This window comes from Rhea americana, unplaced genomic scaffold, assembly GCF_003343005.1.
Source record: "Rhea americana isolate MKP2758 unplaced genomic scaffold, rheAme1 scaffold_19, whole genome shotgun sequence".
NCBI lineage: Eukaryota > Metazoa > Chordata > Aves > Rheiformes > Rheidae > Rhea > Rhea americana.
The window spans coordinates 2,179,071-2,195,927 of NW_028186038.1; the positions used below are offsets into that span (position 1 = coordinate 2,179,071).

The 16,857-nt window shown below is 35.2% G+C and overlaps 1 protein-coding gene across 4 annotated transcripts in view; it reads right to left on the reverse strand.

Annotated features, from left to right (window-relative positions):
- Positions 1–16,857, reverse strand: part of CACNA1D (calcium voltage-gated channel subunit alpha1 D) — a 194,182-nt gene that overhangs the window by 78,068 nt on the left and 99,257 nt on the right. For 3 of the 4 annotated variants that reach the window (XM_085302370.1, XM_085302369.1, XM_085302371.1), the window contains 5 exons: positions 8,334–8,421; positions 7,581–7,607; positions 1,737–1,897; positions 950–1,175; positions 566–773 (listed from right to left, as the gene is read on the reverse strand). In XM_085302370.1, the coding sequence (XP_085158496.1) occupies positions 566–773; positions 950–1,175; positions 1,737–1,897; positions 7,581–7,607; positions 8,334–8,421 (710 nt within the window). Of the gene's footprint in view, positions 1–565; positions 774–949; positions 1,176–1,736; positions 1,898–7,580; positions 7,608–8,333; positions 8,422–13,860; positions 13,939–16,857 lie in introns of all 4 variants that reach the window. The other variant, XM_085302373.1, reaches the window with a different exon arrangement.

Consider the following 16,857-nt stretch of genomic DNA (forward strand, 5'->3'; position numbering starts at 1 on the left):
AAAAAAAAGAAAAAATTAAAATAGGACAAAAAAATCATGAAATAATGAAAAGTAAACTGTAAGCATGGCTCTAAATTTAATAATCTTTATACAAGTAATAGACAAGAAGTTTTAAAATGATATTAAACCTGACACTGTCTCTTTAAAGATGTTCATACTTATTTTACGTTATAGTAAGTGATATGACCATATGCGACTATGCACTCTTACAGTGCTTCTCAATTTTTCCTGCTTGGGAATGTCTTGAACTTTTATACAAATAATGAACTTAAAGAAAACATTTTAATCAAAATAAAGTAACATTCCACCTCTTTGATGGACAAAGAAGATTTAATTTAATGAAATAGTATGATAGCTATGTTGCATAGATAGATCAAGTAAGACATGGAACAAATGGTACAAATGGTGCAGAATTACCAGAGTACTGAATTTAATGAGCAGAATGCTACTTAAAGTAAACTGAATAAATAGCGTTTGTGATTTTATTCTCAGAAAACATGATCATTTAAACAGTTTTGTTGATCATCAAAGGTAAAATGTTTCATAGGGGGTGAAAGAAAGTTACCTGGAATACAGTTAAAAGAGCTTGTGGAAAATTATCGAAGGTGCTCCGTTTTGTTTGAGTTTCATCAAAATTAAATTTGCCTCCAAACAGCTGCATTCCAAGCAACGAGAAGATTATGATGAAGAGGAAAAGCAGAAGCAACAGTGAAGCAATGGACTTCATTGAGTTTAACAAGGATGCTACCAAGTTGCTCAGGGATGCCCAGTGCCTATAAATTAAAATGCGTGTGTTAACACACACATACACACACACACACACACACACACACACCAAAACAAAACAACAAAAAAAACAGTAAAAGAGCAGCGCATGATGAAGTATTACAAAAGAATTGCTGATCACCATTCAATTATCGTTAAAATTAGCAGCATTAATCAATCTTACCTTGTTACTTTAAAAATACGCAGGAGACGAACACAGCGAAACACTGAAATTCCAAGGGGTGACATAATTTCCAATTCCACCAAAATGGTTTCAACAATGCCACCACAAACAACGAAGCAATCAAAACGGTTAAAAAGAGATACAAAATAAGCCTGCAGGCCCAAGCTGTACATCTTTACTAACATTTCACAGGTGAATAAAGCCAGAAGAACTTTATTTGCGATATCTGAAACAAAATATCAAAAAAAAAAAAAATTGCTGAATTGCCCTATAGGCTCCATTTTTCCTTTAACATACTATTTCTATACTTCGTACACTAGTCTGCAGCCTTTTGCCTGAGGAAGTAAATGCTGCTTCTTTACATTGGACAATAATTTTTACGCAAGGATTTACATTACTTGACAGCCTCCTGCCGCCAAAAAACTACCCATCTTTCCAATCTATTGTGCAGTGTGCTCACAGCTTGAGTCCATACTGGATCTCAAGCATTAGAGCTCACAGCATATTCTGCTATGCCAGTTACCATTTCCTTTCTCATCTTTCAAGCATGGTTAAATGACAAAAGTACAGGTATTTACAATCTAGTACGGTCAGGTTTTTGCTGGTATGCCATTAAGTTGTGTTACAGTTGTGAAAATTTGATACATTCAGTCATTTCTTGCATCTCTCTCTGACTGAGTATCCTTCAGGACAGCAACAAACAACACAATGCCAAAGTASAAAAGTAGGCACTGATAGAGTGTAACTATCCATAGTTCAAAACAGGACAAATAATTTTTGATCATACCTTGAATCTGGGTCAGCCAGTCAGGTTGATTATAATGTTCCGATGAGATAGTTAATGTGTTCAGAAAGACCAAGACAATAACAAGCCAATAAAACGTGACAGACTTTACTGCAGCTCTACACTTCCTTCGATTAAATCGATTCCAGCGACGCCAGCGTCGACTGAAAGATCAAAAACAAAAAAAAGTGTTATTATATAGAAAATGTACATGAACTTGAATAGGGTTTCTTCTGTGTAGGAAATATAGTGCAAATATGTATGCATGAGTGGGTATATTTACATGATAAGTATGTGCACAGCACTTAAGATACTTGCATAAACTATTACCAGACACAGATAAAGCAGTATTAATTTCTTTTTTATTTTTTAGATTTGATCACAGATTTTTTAATCAAACTACAACCTTTGGAAACTCAAATTGCCTGTGATCTGATTGGATTAAGCTATTGAGTTACAAGATAAATCTGTCTTCCCAGCCTCCATACATCTAATCGCAGTAAAGAAAAGACCAAAAAGCCGTTGTAAGCTGAATTCAGATTATGTTCGATCTGAATGATCTGAATCTAGATTACACTTAAACTGTGGGATTTGAGTTAAACCATGGACACAATTCAGGTAGGATTAAAGAGAGTAGAAATGTTGAGGTGAATTTTTCTAAATCTACCCCATAACATTAGAAACACCAGTCAGCAACTCCTAAAGGTTTCTACTGATGTACCTTGAAATAGTATCAGTGGAAAAATGTTTGTAAGATGACTCAGGCTGACAATCAAGGACAAGGAAACAGGCCCTATCTACATACGAGTTGGATTCACAAGTGAGGGCAATAGCTTAGGACTCATAAAACTGGATTCAATTCCTACTTCACTCCTGCGAACTTTGGGAAGCCAATTAGTCTCCTTGAGCTGCTTTTCCATCTGTGAACTGTATTGCTGGCTCATAGGAAGAGGACAACTAGAAAGCACTAGATATTACCTAAATGGGAAGCATACAAAATTCACACAGCCAGAACTACCATTGTGGACTCAGACAACAAATTTTAGCTGCTGACAACAATTATTTCACCCAAAACTCAAGGGACAGAACAGGTTCAAACATCAGTGCAAGCCTGTGAGAACCTTAAAATAGCAAAGAATTGAAGGAAGTTTGCACATGTAAGTTTTTTCCTCTGTAGTTTCACAAAAAAGCTAGTCTAGCATAAATCTGCTGTGATGGAAAGGGTTAGTCTGCTCTCCCTAGTCTTCCTCCTCCCTTCCCTTTTGCCAAAACTAAGATTAATGCAGTGGGCCAGATCAGAGAACTGACTGGTAGAGATCAATTTCTTTTTTTCTGGGTTAATTTTAGCTTGATCTTAATTTGATCCAATTGACTGTAATGCTGCATCGCAAAAGGAACAAGAAGAATGAGTGGCTGTCAGGAGAAGGGCAGTTTTGGCAGTTTCACAAATTTAACATGGACCAACACAGAACTACAGCATTCAAAAACTGTTAAAAATAACTAGATGAACTTGTTAATGCTTCTAGTATCTGGCTGTATTTAGTATGTATAATAAAATCAGAAACTCTCTAAGTCTGCCTCAGGTAATAGGTCCAATATGCAATAATGCTGCCAATAAAAATAGCTGAGCTTGGCAATGCATTGGAGCATTAACTGAGTTTTCTTTAAAACTTACCTTAAATTTCTGCTTGTAGTAATGGAAATTAATACTGGCTTCAGATATTGGTAGAAAGATGTTTCATGCCCTTGTACAGTTACACCATATATTGGAAAAACACTCTGTCCTGACCTAATGCCATGTTTATAAAACATCGTATTCAATTTCATTATCTTGCCAGTCCCCTGCTAAACAGGGGGACTTTTTGTCCATAGCAATCATCAGCATGGCTCACTTCTAGGTAGGCAATTTTTTTTAAACACACTTACAGAACATCCTAAGTCAATTACAAGCATACTAATATTTGGATATTTGCTCATATGAGCCAACACATATGAGTCTGAAGTGCATAACTCACTGCTTACTGAAGCCCCTGGGACTGCTTTTTTGGAAAGGTCTGTAGAATCAGCAATAGAACAGTTTAGCTAAATGATGTACATATGAAAATACTGCCCAAAGTGAAACTCACGTGTTGACGTGTTTGGAAAGTATGAATGCACGTAACAAGCCTATAGAAATAAAGCAAGAACTCAACATGGAGAATAGAATAACAGGCTTTTTTGTATTCTCAATAGATCTGTACACCAAAAGAAATAAAGAGAAAGTAGCAGACCAAGGTAGATGGTCTATTGTGGCAGAAAAACTTGTAGCTACATGAAATATGAAAAAAATTTACACAATTTTCACTCAATTTTTCACTCAGTTTTCTATTTTTGAGTAACTGCCCCTCCTAGCTTCAACACATTCCTTAAGCATATTCTTTATTAGGATGAAATGTAGCCTTATACTTTGAAGTGAAATTCCATTTTTCATAAATTAATAATGATGTTATTCTATTTTTATGAAATCATCAAGCATTTTTCACAAAATGTAGCAGTCTTGAATAAATATTCAATTCACAAAGGACACTTAAAATTGACAGAACTTGTTACAACAAACCAAGTTATTCACTGCTTCCTTTCTAATTAAATAATTTAGCATTTTTCTCTTCCCAACTATTTATGCAGAAATCATTATTCTTACAAATATGTTCCTAATTTCCACTTACTTTCATTCATATTTTCGTGTTTACTTGGTCCTTTAGGACCCAGTCCTACATTTGAACCCAAACATGCAAAATCCAGCTGTGCACTGAGTGTGACTGAACTTGGTGTCACTCAGCCACACAGTTTATGAGCTTTAGCTGGGTTACTTGCTCTCAGGATGTTTGCACACTCATTCAGAACCGCTACCAGACCTATGTAAAACTGCGATCATTTTATTTTCAGATTATTTTATAACAGCAACATTTCACTGTATCACAACATTTTTCTGAATTAGATTTTCTTGTTAGGACCATACGCATAATTCCTGTATCTGCAAAACTGGGGTGCCTCATATTTTCACTAGACAACTCACAGAGATAAAAAGATTGAAGTCCAAAATTAAAGAACACTTGTGTTCTTTAGAAGAATAATTGTGYCAGAGCACTCATTCTTTATAAAAGATAAAAGCCCTTAAGATTAGTTTTTCCTTCCTCATTGTTGTGATTGTAGGATTCGGAGAGTAATACTAGCTTTTCAGCATGACTTAAAGGTTCACACAATCATGTACTGAAAAACAGAGAAATGAATTTTAATAGAAAGGGACCTTCACAGAGGACAATGTACAAAAACATCTTTTCTTCAGCTAGTAGAAATACATCCTCCTCTAACTGCAACTATATCACCTCCATGTGAAGAGAGAAACAGTAGATTTAGTAACAAAATGTCTCAAATTCCATCYGGAAGGTTACAAAAAGGCTTCACAAATCCTATACTAATATGTACCCTAACACTATTTGGTTGATACAAATCTGCACTTAATAAACTGGCAGATAATTGCTGTATCTCGCTCGAATGTAATTCTCTTGATCAAGTACCCACTTGACTGCACAGAAAAGTACTTTGGAGGATTAACTTCTATTTTCATTTATGAGTGAAGCAGGCCAGCTAGCCTGGAATACAAAGCATTTTCTATTTTGATTCAAAGGCCAAGAAGTTTATGATCAATGTCCCTGAAAAGTCGCATCCTAAGTTACTTTGACCTAAGATATGGTGTACTGCCACCGCAAATTAACATTCCTGATATTGGAGTGAAGATCTGGCCGGAAGAATGAGATACAGACTGATTTCCCTATGATTCTGAATTTTGACTTAGAACATGTCAGGACAACAGTGACAGCTGAGCACATAATCTAGGGCTTTTGTTGCATAAACTGATGATTTTTGTATTTTAACTAAACAGATTTTTTTTTCCAGAAATTATTGATTCTAATAGAAAAGCATCCAAATTACAAGAACTCCAATTAGGAAATCAAAAATCAGTGTCTTTTCAGGTTAGATCCAAATCTCAAATGAGACAATCAAGTCTTCTTCTGACTTGCACATAATCAGAAAAATGGATTTTGCAAGTATGCCCAGTCAAGTATCCGGAAGTAACAGAATCAGAAGTACAGTGAGTGTGCAGGTCGTTACAGAGATAGAAGACCAGGTATACTCAGTTCTTGGTGGTATTGCAAAACCAGTAGCTCTTCAAAGTGCTTTTCTTTCTAAGAATAGATATTGTCAGTTAGGCCTCCAGAAATCTGAGAGATGGTGCAACATGAATCTTTATCAAAAACAATGACAAAGATTGCTGGCACTGTTCGTAATTTTGAGTCCTGTTACCTCAAAACTACCCCTCACATGGGTTCATGAAGTTAAAAGGAATGGACTTCTCTAGGAACCCACAAGCAAAGATGTCAAAATTGTAGGAGGAATTCCCATTACAAATTTCCTGCTGTGCAAACATAGTATAACGGCAATCTGCTGCACTGTTTGATATTTGTAATTTCATGTGACCACTTCAGATTCAAGTTCCTCCTTTGAAACTAATGTTGACTAGGCTTCACTGATGAAAAGAGAAATGGTACAGAGTATTAGCATATTAAATTGACTTTTCTTCATTAACCTAAAAACAATCTCATCTTCTATAGATTTTTATTATGAAGGGTCAAGTTCAAAGTCCACACAGACCTAACTAGTCCATTCAGTTCGTGTAGTTAAGGCCAGTTCCTACAGCAGAAGGTTCCAAGAAAATGATACAGTTTTTATCACTAATGATGTAACCTCTAGAAAGTTGATCAATTCTGCACTACTATCCTTAACTGCCATATCTGCACTGGCCACAGACTTCAGCAAGTCTAAAGTGAGCCATTTTTATAAGCTGTCACCAGTTTGTTAGCTGAAGAGAAGTGACATAAATAAAGCTTGATCATTGTGTCACATGAAAAGCCTTAAGTGTAGAAAAATACCAGTAACTGTTGCCTGGAAGCTCATCTTTAAAAAAAGAAAGACAACTATTCAGAGGGGACACAAATCCACTCCAACTCCAGCTTACAGTTGGTAGGTCAGCCCTGTAGATCGTTAGAACTCGTAAGGCTAGTAGAATAAACCTGGGTATGCTATTCCTCTTCACTGCTACGAGGAGAATACATTATTGTTATCAGCGAATTATTTGCTACACACCCAAGCCTAAAATCAGTTTTACTCAGTTTTGGAACTTCTCATTATATTCTTGATTGTCCTTTTGTTCATCAAAAAGTTTCTGTGAAAAATATATATCCATGGGTTGTCTCCAACTGTTGGCGTATCTTTGCCTTCATGATTCATTATCATGCAACCTGATTCCTTACCTAAGTTACAYAGCATTTTGCTGTTGATGGAGCAACCAAAGCTTTTTATAGAGAAAGAGGTCTCTCCTCTGTGTTTGCAATTATCCTTTACAATTACTCAATATGTATTCTGTAAGACTGGAAAATAAAAGTAAAATAAAAACCTCTATTCATTTGGTTCCAGCACATCCAGTGTCAACACCAGCAGCACTATTAATTCTTAAGTCTGCTCATAATACTTCCATTTTGCAAGCATCCTTGCAAATAAAAACTCATTTTCCTGGATATTCCTCAATAAGCAAAAAGAGATCCACAAATACGAGTAAAGCAAACCGGAAARTTTTATTCCTAGGAATATTCATGAATAATTTTCTGCTTTATTCACCAATAACTTTGAGGAACAATTTTCACATAGTAAGACCAAATATAGCAAATAAAGAAGAATTAAATGGGATCACCATGATATGTAAGTAGTAACATGGAAAAAAGTTTTGAAAAGAGATAGGAAAATACTGACCTGAACTTGGATTTTGAGATAGTTTGACTAAAAGAAAAAGAAAACATATTTTAAAAAAATGCATTGAAAAAATAACGAATACAAATTCATTCTCTTTACAACAATGCAACTGAAAATCAACACACTAGAATTAGCCATATTTTATGCATAAAAATAAGCTCTCAAGAAAAAGCTTCATGAATGCCTAAATACTACTGTCTGTGTTTGTATTATTTTCTGTAATGCTATTCCTAAAGCTTTACAAATTTCAATTTTGAAACAAAGGAAAATCTTTAAAGCTAAGTTTGATTCTAAAAAAAACTGCTCATGCAGAACTTGCTTGGAAGCCAAGAAAATTTGAGTAATTGAACAGTGAACAACACTGCATTACAGAAATACTCCCATACATTCAGTTATTGCCAACAAAATATATATTCTTCAGAGTATGCACAGATTAACAGAATGTCATAGATGACTTCTGCTTTCTTATCTTGGACCATAATTATACGCTATAAAAGCTTTCAGAAAAATAAGACTCCGTTGGAAAGTTATTGGCATTTATCTACATCTTTCTAAATTGAAATTTTAGGAGTGCTTTAATAGTATAACAAGTGGTCTAATATAAACTAGTAAAAAGCAAAACCCAACGGACACATCAAGTTTGATCATTTAAAAGCAATTTAGGCTGAATAAACAACAGAGACAGAGTAATTGTTTTTTATTCTGATATACTGAGAGCACTTGGATACAGTCTTTCAGTCTGTATGTACTCACCATAAACTCCCACAGCATGCTGGGTTCTCTCCTTCTCCACTCACATTCTCTGTGTTCACTGATTCAGTTTCACTAGTGGGCATGCTTGCTGTTAGGAGATAGAAACTGTTTTAGATTGAGTGCTAAGCACAGCAAATTACTCAGTTACTCTGCTCTCTGCTATTACAAGAATGCCTTCAATTTCTGCAGGTCTAGTGAGAGCTTTGAAGGTCTGAGGAATATCACATGAAAGTTAAAAAGATCCTTCATCAATCTGCTTCTTATAACAAAAGAAACACAATTCTAGAATGTATTACAGCRTTTTTCATTTCACTTCAGTGATTCAACATAACTGCTGAAAATGCACTACAGAAAATGGACTACTATAGAACATAATATAGAGGAATTTCATAATGAAGAGTATGCTGTCCCTAATAAAGAAATGAATCTCAGCTAGATTTTTGTGATCTCTTATTACTTATAATGTGTTTCATTAAAACTTTTAAGGTGTTTATCAGTTTAAGTTGCTCACTAACATGCTTGCTAATTCCAAGAAATGCCATCAAAGTTCTTCTGAAAACACACACTATCCTATGCTGATCATACTGAACACTCTATACTTTTATTTCCATTATGAAATATCAAGGCAAGAATCTAGGAAGTAATTTTGCTGGCACATGTCGTAACAGTAGACAGGAAGGAGCACTGGGAATGACAGAATGGGTAGTATAAAGGACAATGAGGATTACTAATAATAAAAAGCGGATTATTATTGTTTTTACACATCAGTGAATTACTCTACATAGGGTGGATTCACTACTGCGTAGTTAGCAATTGTAGCTAATGGTTTGTCAGACAAAACTCATTCTCACATTGGTCATGCCCTTTTATCTCCAAATCAACCAAAATACACAGAAAGGATAACATCTTGTCAAATAGTGTTAAGAAAGGATGAACAGTATTCTCAGTACTTTCTAGGGGAGAACACTACTTCTGTGTTTGCAAAGCAAGCATGGAAGGAAAATTTTGGAAACAAAAGAGCATACAATTAATGTTGCTGGTTTAATATAAGAAATACTTTATAAAGTAGGGAAAATAAGAGAACACAGAATGCACTGAAATTACTGCAGAAGACCAAGAATGTAAGTGAAAAAGACTATCTCAATAGTTGTTAAAGTTGCAGCATGCCTACTACTGCTTTGATTTTTTTTAAGCCCCTGCCTCTGGAATGACAGTATTGAAGGCTGAAGGGCTACACGCCCATTTTTATTAGATGCTTCTGATTACTCTGGTAGCCTAAATAGGGCTTGAAGTGGGCTTAATTACACACATCCGAATTGTAAGTGAAATTCGGACCCTGAATTTTCTGACCTTTTTTTGTCTATGGATCAAGTACAAAATGAGAACTCTTTGTAATAGCTTCTCTCCACAGCCTTACATTGCCTCAGTACTGACCTAGAGATGCATTTAAGTGGTAAGTGGTAGTTCAGTTTCCATGCCCATTAATTCCATATTGAATGTCAACAAATTGACAGGCTAGTGACTTAATCTACAAAAAAAAAGAAATTTCAGCCCTTTTGAACATGACTAGATTTTTTTTAAAGTACCAAATAAAAGAATCTTTGCCCCTAATGAAATCAATGTGGKTTTTTTTCCTGATTATTAAATACAGCCAGGATGTCACCCTTTATTTCAAACAAGGCTGTTGCTCTAGCTCTGCTAGTGACTTGCAGGTCTTACATAACAAAAAAACATAGGAGGAAATAACAGAACCATGAACAGTTCATTTTAAGTTAGAAACCCACCTATCACTATACTATTATTTATATACCAATATAAAACTTGACAGAAGTACTGTGAATATATGAAAGTCTAGCTTCAGCAATGCTAGTGAGTGTTTAAATCTTTAGCTAGAGAAGAATAGCAGCACTGCATGACCACATCCACTTTGGCTAATGCAAGCACTTGGCAAGCTTCAAAATGACTCAATTGCATGACCACAGCTTTTTAAGGGAGTTGTTGTTTGGGGCAAAGTACACTACATACAGTGAATTTTTGAAAGCCATCAGATCTCAGTAAGACTAGCATTAAGATCGTTAAACCGGTGCTCCAGTATTCAAAGAAAGATATGAATACACACTCTCAAATTCAAATTACCTTTATTCTCCTCTTGCTCTTTATTTTCATAGTGCTCTTCTGAAAAGATTATCTAGATTCCTAGACAGTATCATCTCACTTCAAAGTATACTAATTGATTTTAAATGAAAAGATGCTTGGTCAYATAACCACCCGCATGTAGCTTGATACTTTCCTGAGCACACAGTAATTYGGTCAAATATAATGGCTATCACCAGGTTCCTGACCGCTATTAAAGCTCAAGTGGTGGCACCTTCTTCAGCAAAGTTGACTGCTGCAATAGTATTGTTACATGTGGGATTTTTCAACAATGTTCTTTTCTAACAGCACTTAAAGAACCTGCTATTTCTGTAATTTTTCTACAGAAGTATTTTAAAGCCAACCTTACTTTGTTGATCTAACAATTTTTTTTTGTTTTGTTTATCTGCCTGTATCTAACAAGTATGTTTTCAAGAACCTTCTAAAGACTGGCATTTTAAASACTGACCAAGTGTGGGCAATTTAAATAGTTCATAAGTGAAGTATCTCAAACAGCCTTGATTTGTAACTGAGTAATTTTCCAGAGAGCCTTCCAATATCCACATATCTCCTAATTCCTTGGACTAAGAAATGCTGTTCAAACATGGGATATACTTGCTTGATGCAAGTGTAATGGTGCTAAGCTTTTAAGTTCAAGTTCTCTTTATTGCCTCTTTCATGCAAAAATGCCTTTGAAAGCAATGGATGTTAAAAATTAAATGAAACAGAACAGAATTCAGTTCTGAACCTGAAATCCTATTTAAGTGAAATAAATGTAACATATTGAGGCTAGCTAGGAGGACTCACTACTTTCTTTGAGTAGTAGCGCCTATTAGCAAAGTGGCTGAACACTTCCTAGTATAAGAGCCTGCTTTCAGCCTCTAACCAACCTGCAGTATCTTAACTATGAAATTGAATGTTGGGTACTTTAGAGAACTTTTCTTTCATGATAAAATATTGGGTCTTAAACAGTTTTCAGATTTTGAAGCAGATATTTCAAACTCCCACCCAGGACATAACACAGCATAACTAAGAGCAGGTCAGTGTCCATCAGAACTGATATATCCTAGTTGTCTGGAATTGGAAGAAAGAAATTCCAATATTTCTACTATGTGACAGTTCAGTGTCACTGCAATCCAGAGACAGGCTAAACTACAGCCTGAATTGTTAAGTCTGGTGGTACACATTTTTGTCACAAATGTTCTCCTCTAGAAAACATCTAATTTCTCTTTTACTCTGTTTCAGCTTCAGTTACGCATTCTTGATCCATAGGCTGATCTCGTTTCCACACTGATGTATGCTGGTGATAGGTGTCTGGTAATCATTGCTGAAGAAAAGTATCTACAGAAGTGCAGTGATCTGTACAGCTAACACAGAATAATAAGCAATAGCTACTAGACARAATCTTACAGTTATTTAAACACAATGCTATACTAGTAAGATTTTAGAGAAAACCTTGCAAAAATGGCCTTTTTATGCCTTCTACTAATATACAACTATTTCCATGAGTTCCAGAATTGTCTTAATTCTTTCTCAATTCAGTAYATGGATTTTCTGAATTCTGCATGCAGAATCTTTCATGTAGCCAATTAACAAACCAGAACAAGAAAAAGCACATAAGACTCAGTATTTTCCTCACAGACTCATCACAAATTTTCTTAAATCTAGTGTATGCCCAGAAAAAACATATCAGGAAGAAGTGGTATTATCTACTCTGGCTGTGAAGCCAATCAGGATAAATTCAGTTCAAGAAGCTGCTTAGAAGGAAATGTTCCACTTTCCTACAGTATCTAGGCATCTGTTTAAGAAGTGCAGACTTAATTTTGACCCTGTTAGCATTCATTCGCTCTTTTTACTGGTATCCCATGGAAACTCAAGATACAGCAGAAYGGGGTTGGTTGCACGGCAGTGAAAGTAGTGTGAAATAATCATCCTCCTTACAAAAGCATCACTGAACCAACAGCTTCTAGCCTGAAGGATGACATTAGCAATTTTAGGAATGTTGTATAGCCATTAAGATGGACAGTCCTCTCTTACATGGAACTAGCTTAGAAAAGCAAACCTCTTCCTGCACCCCTCTGCAGATCTGAGTTCTCTTTTAATGTAGAAATAGAGGTACAGATAATACGGGGGAAAATATCCAGTATGGGATTTCTAATGACATCCAGTAACAATTGAAATCTGTGCTCCTCAGTTCAGAAGTAATAACCTCACAAACACAAAAAAGTGGTAGTTAGGCCACTGATGCGTAGTCTGGAAAAATCTAACTCAAAGGGATGCCTACCCTGCAAGACACAAATGAAGCTGTGGAACAGAGCACACATGCCTGCGAATGCTTTTAAGAGTCAAGGTCAGGTACTAGCAATGAGACAGAATTGATCACCTGCAAATATCTGGGTTCCACACTGCTTCACAACTCTTATTAGAACGGGAACCTGCTAGCTTAAAGGCAGTACCCAAAGTAAAATCACAAGCACTATCTTTCAGCAATTTATACGGAATAATTATTCCAGCCTGTAAAGCTGTGCAAGCCATTAGACAATATACATAATAGTTGCATAAATAATTTCAAGCAGATCCAATATTTGTGGAAAATCAGTCCACAAGATGATACCAATTTACATATTTCTACCCTAATATTTTGCATTCTCTAAAGTAACTGGTTCAGATTTGTCAGCCTCGGTCTCTTATCTACTGTTCAACAAAAGTGATTGTCTCAATCCAGCAAGTCAGTCTGTTGCCCCAATAATCCCTTTGTAGATAGGTTTAAAACTATATCTCCTAATTGCTATGACTGCGATTTTGTTGAATCGGTGTTTGCCATCATTTAAAGGGTGTAGATTCGAAAATAATCCTAAAACCCCTGTCCATCTCTATYGTGAGTGTGAGAATAAAACACAAACCACAAATACAAAGTTATCACTATAAGAAAAAAGCAGATGCAGTAAAAACTTTTTATTTCTTCTGTTAGATTCTACATGAAATGTAGAATTAAAACAATAAATAACACATTCATGCTGTTCTAAATTTACACTATGATCAGTTATATATCTTGTTAAGTACTTCAGCACATGTCTTCCCATCTGAATTTAAAACACTTTTATATCTGGTTCACCTGAAAAGGAAAACTTAGGCTTAAACAAGAATACTCACGAAGACAATTCAGTGAAAATGAATTAAATATGACGCATTAGGAAGTCAGAGCACTGCACAGTCTATTTGAAACATGCACTAAAAAAAAAGCAGAAAAACTGCATGCATGAGTGTCTACATGCCAAAGATGTTTGTGTCTCTATTTTAGGAAATGCATACAATATGTGCTTTCAAAAGCTAACATATCAGATGCATTATTGGCAGAAAAGAAAGTTCAACTGCAAATCAGAACATGTTTTACCATGTTTATTGGAAGAACGGCCAAAGCAGCTAAATCTGCTTTTCTTCTTTTCTTCCATTAAGTCAGCCAATGTAACCCCTTCGTGTTAAGTACATGTAATCCCGGCATTTACACAGTAGATGGCAGCAGTTGCAACGCAAAAAATAAAAAAAAAAGTGTCCATATATACAACATAAGCAATGTTAGGCAAAACAAATTGAAATTACCAGCAACATAATCAGAGCTAAATCCTTCACCTCACATCGATTTCTGCATTTTGAACTAAATTCTCATCCGTTTGAGGTCAATGAAGTTTTTCAGTGATTTCAAAACATTGGCTCATAATAAAGGTAACAGCTTATTACTTGCACAAGAGACATATTTGCAATTCTAATGGTTAAAAGATATTCCATTTTCAACAGCACTGAATATCTGCCCACCAGTAGCAACATAAATGTACAAATACACGGATTACATAGATAAATGATTTAATTTAATGTAAATGGATTTCTCTAGTCAGAGCTTCTAAAATGCTGAAGACATAGGAACCTAAACTGCAGCTTTGAAGGATCATATAAGCAGCTAATTATTGACTTAACTACCTGTGAAATCTGTACATTTTCCTGCCATGGTGAGAAGAAATCTTCTATATTCTAAAACCAGGGCTCTTTCACATCATGAATTGTTTTTCTTGGCTTTCCAGGCCTTTAGATATTCAGAGTAGGGTCATCATTGTTCAGCAGCTGGCAACTGCTCATCTTTCCTGCCTTTGGATTCAGACCACCCACTTTATGCCTCAAAGACAGTTCTAAAAATACATTATCAGTGTATTTGGAGAAAATCTGTTCCTTAAGCTGACTATACAAGCTTAGTAATCTGGTGCTAGCTAGCTAAATTTCACCTGACTTCCAAACAAGAAGCTCATCACTGTAATTGTCCTCCTAACCCAAAAGCTTTTTGTGGAATAGCTAGATAGCTTGCTTGTGCTTTCTCTCATCATATCTTCTCTTGCAATGTGTTATGCAGCAGAACACTTCTTCAACACAAGTAGGTGGAGCAATTGAGCAACCTTTCCTCCGCTAGACTCTGTTGCAGGTCATATTAACAATGAAACTCCATGCAATATTTTAAAGCACATGTGCACGAGCCTAGAGGCGGCATGCTAGGAGATTGTCTATTCACTGGAAATTTCCATTCAACATACAGATGTATGCTTGCTCAGTGCCAAGAGAACACTGGCAAATCAATAGTCTACTGCAACAAACGAGTGAGCTGGTGCAAAATGTATTATGAAACCCTTATGACTCAGCCAAATCAGAATCGATTTTTGCAAGACAACTGAAAGGTGCAACTTACAGTCCATTGCAGAAAGTTACATGTGCTGCTTTGTACAGGAAAACAGACTTATCTTGTGAGAAACAGAAACAGATCACCAAATCTYTAGTATATATATAATCTAAGTATACTGACGCCACCACCATCTCATTTTTTAGTTCACTTTTCTTCTTAGAACAGTATCTACAATGTTAGTAGAGCTGGGGAAGTATGACTCTTACCAGGTTTGCCAGCTTTCTATATACTCTCCACTGCTAGCACAGTGCAAATCAATCAGTTGATAACCAATGTATTAGGGCTTGGAAGATGTAGCTACTCATTAAGTTTTCAGTAGAGTCTATTACAGTGACTAAAAGCACCTCTTCTGCTATTTCTTGGTATTTCTCACGTTAATAATTTGGCATATAATAAAATAGAAGCAGCAATCTAAAAATTTAATTACATACTTAATAATTTAATTATATTTAATTATATTCTCTATCCTATTGTTACTCTAAAAGTTATCTTTAACTTATCCTAAAATAATATTTAACAATTTAGAGTCAAAAGCTGTCTCAAATTCAGCAACTATGCAAACAAATATTTTTTATTCATGAGACCCCCACACGAGCTGTTCAAGAAATGATAAGGCAAATGGACTCCATGAACTCTCTGGCTTTTTTTGCCCTGTTCTAGATGAAAATTCTACTGGGATATGGATTTTTTATAGAGATAAACATTACTCCTTTTAGGGTGATTGTAGCACTAACACCAACCCACAGGTTGTCTTCCAGCCTCTCGTAAAATGAATTTTTTTTAACTTCCAGTCAGTAACACAGACTCTGTCCTTATTTATATTGTGAACTAAAAGAGTGAATTTCTGATGCTTAACACTACTAAGATTTTCAATAACTTAACTAGATAAAATAGAGGTAACTTTAAAAGTAGCTCGGTATCAAACCATCTAACTTTACTAGCTTTTGAAATGTTTATTATTCCTTAAAATCACTTTTATTTGCAACATTGACTTGTATATAAAACTCATATTCAGTATCTTCAATACTCCATATTTAAACTTATGAAAAATATTATGATTAAATGAACAGTTTATCACAATAAAGTAACATCATTAACGCAACAAGAACAAAAATAATGAGTTATTTTGGCAGAGATATATTCTAGTTTGCCTTTTGATAAACTACTTGTAGACACATTCCATTATGGTATCTCTATCTGCACCATTAACTTAAGCATCAGGAACTTCTGGACTACCACCTGAATAATAACATGATATTCAATGTAAGTATACATCTGGACCTTAATCTTATGCTTAGTATTAAATCATAAAACACATTCTAAATCCATACTATGATTCATGTATAGCATTAAACAGTTCCTGTGAAAATTTTAACCACGTAAACATAGCTAAAACACTAAAGTTCTTCTACTGAATCATGTTAAAATACTGCTGGTTACTTGAAATTGCTGATACATAGAAACCAGATGACAACAGTACAGTTGCAGTTTCATGAAATTAGCTTGTTCTTTTGTTTAGGACTGTTCAAAAGCACTAGAGGCCCATTATGGCATAAATTACCTTTCCCATAACACACTGCACACTATTGTCTAACAAATAAATTAACAGTAAGTGACAGTAACACCTCTCACTGTTGAATAAAAGTCCCAAAAGATTTTATGTATTTC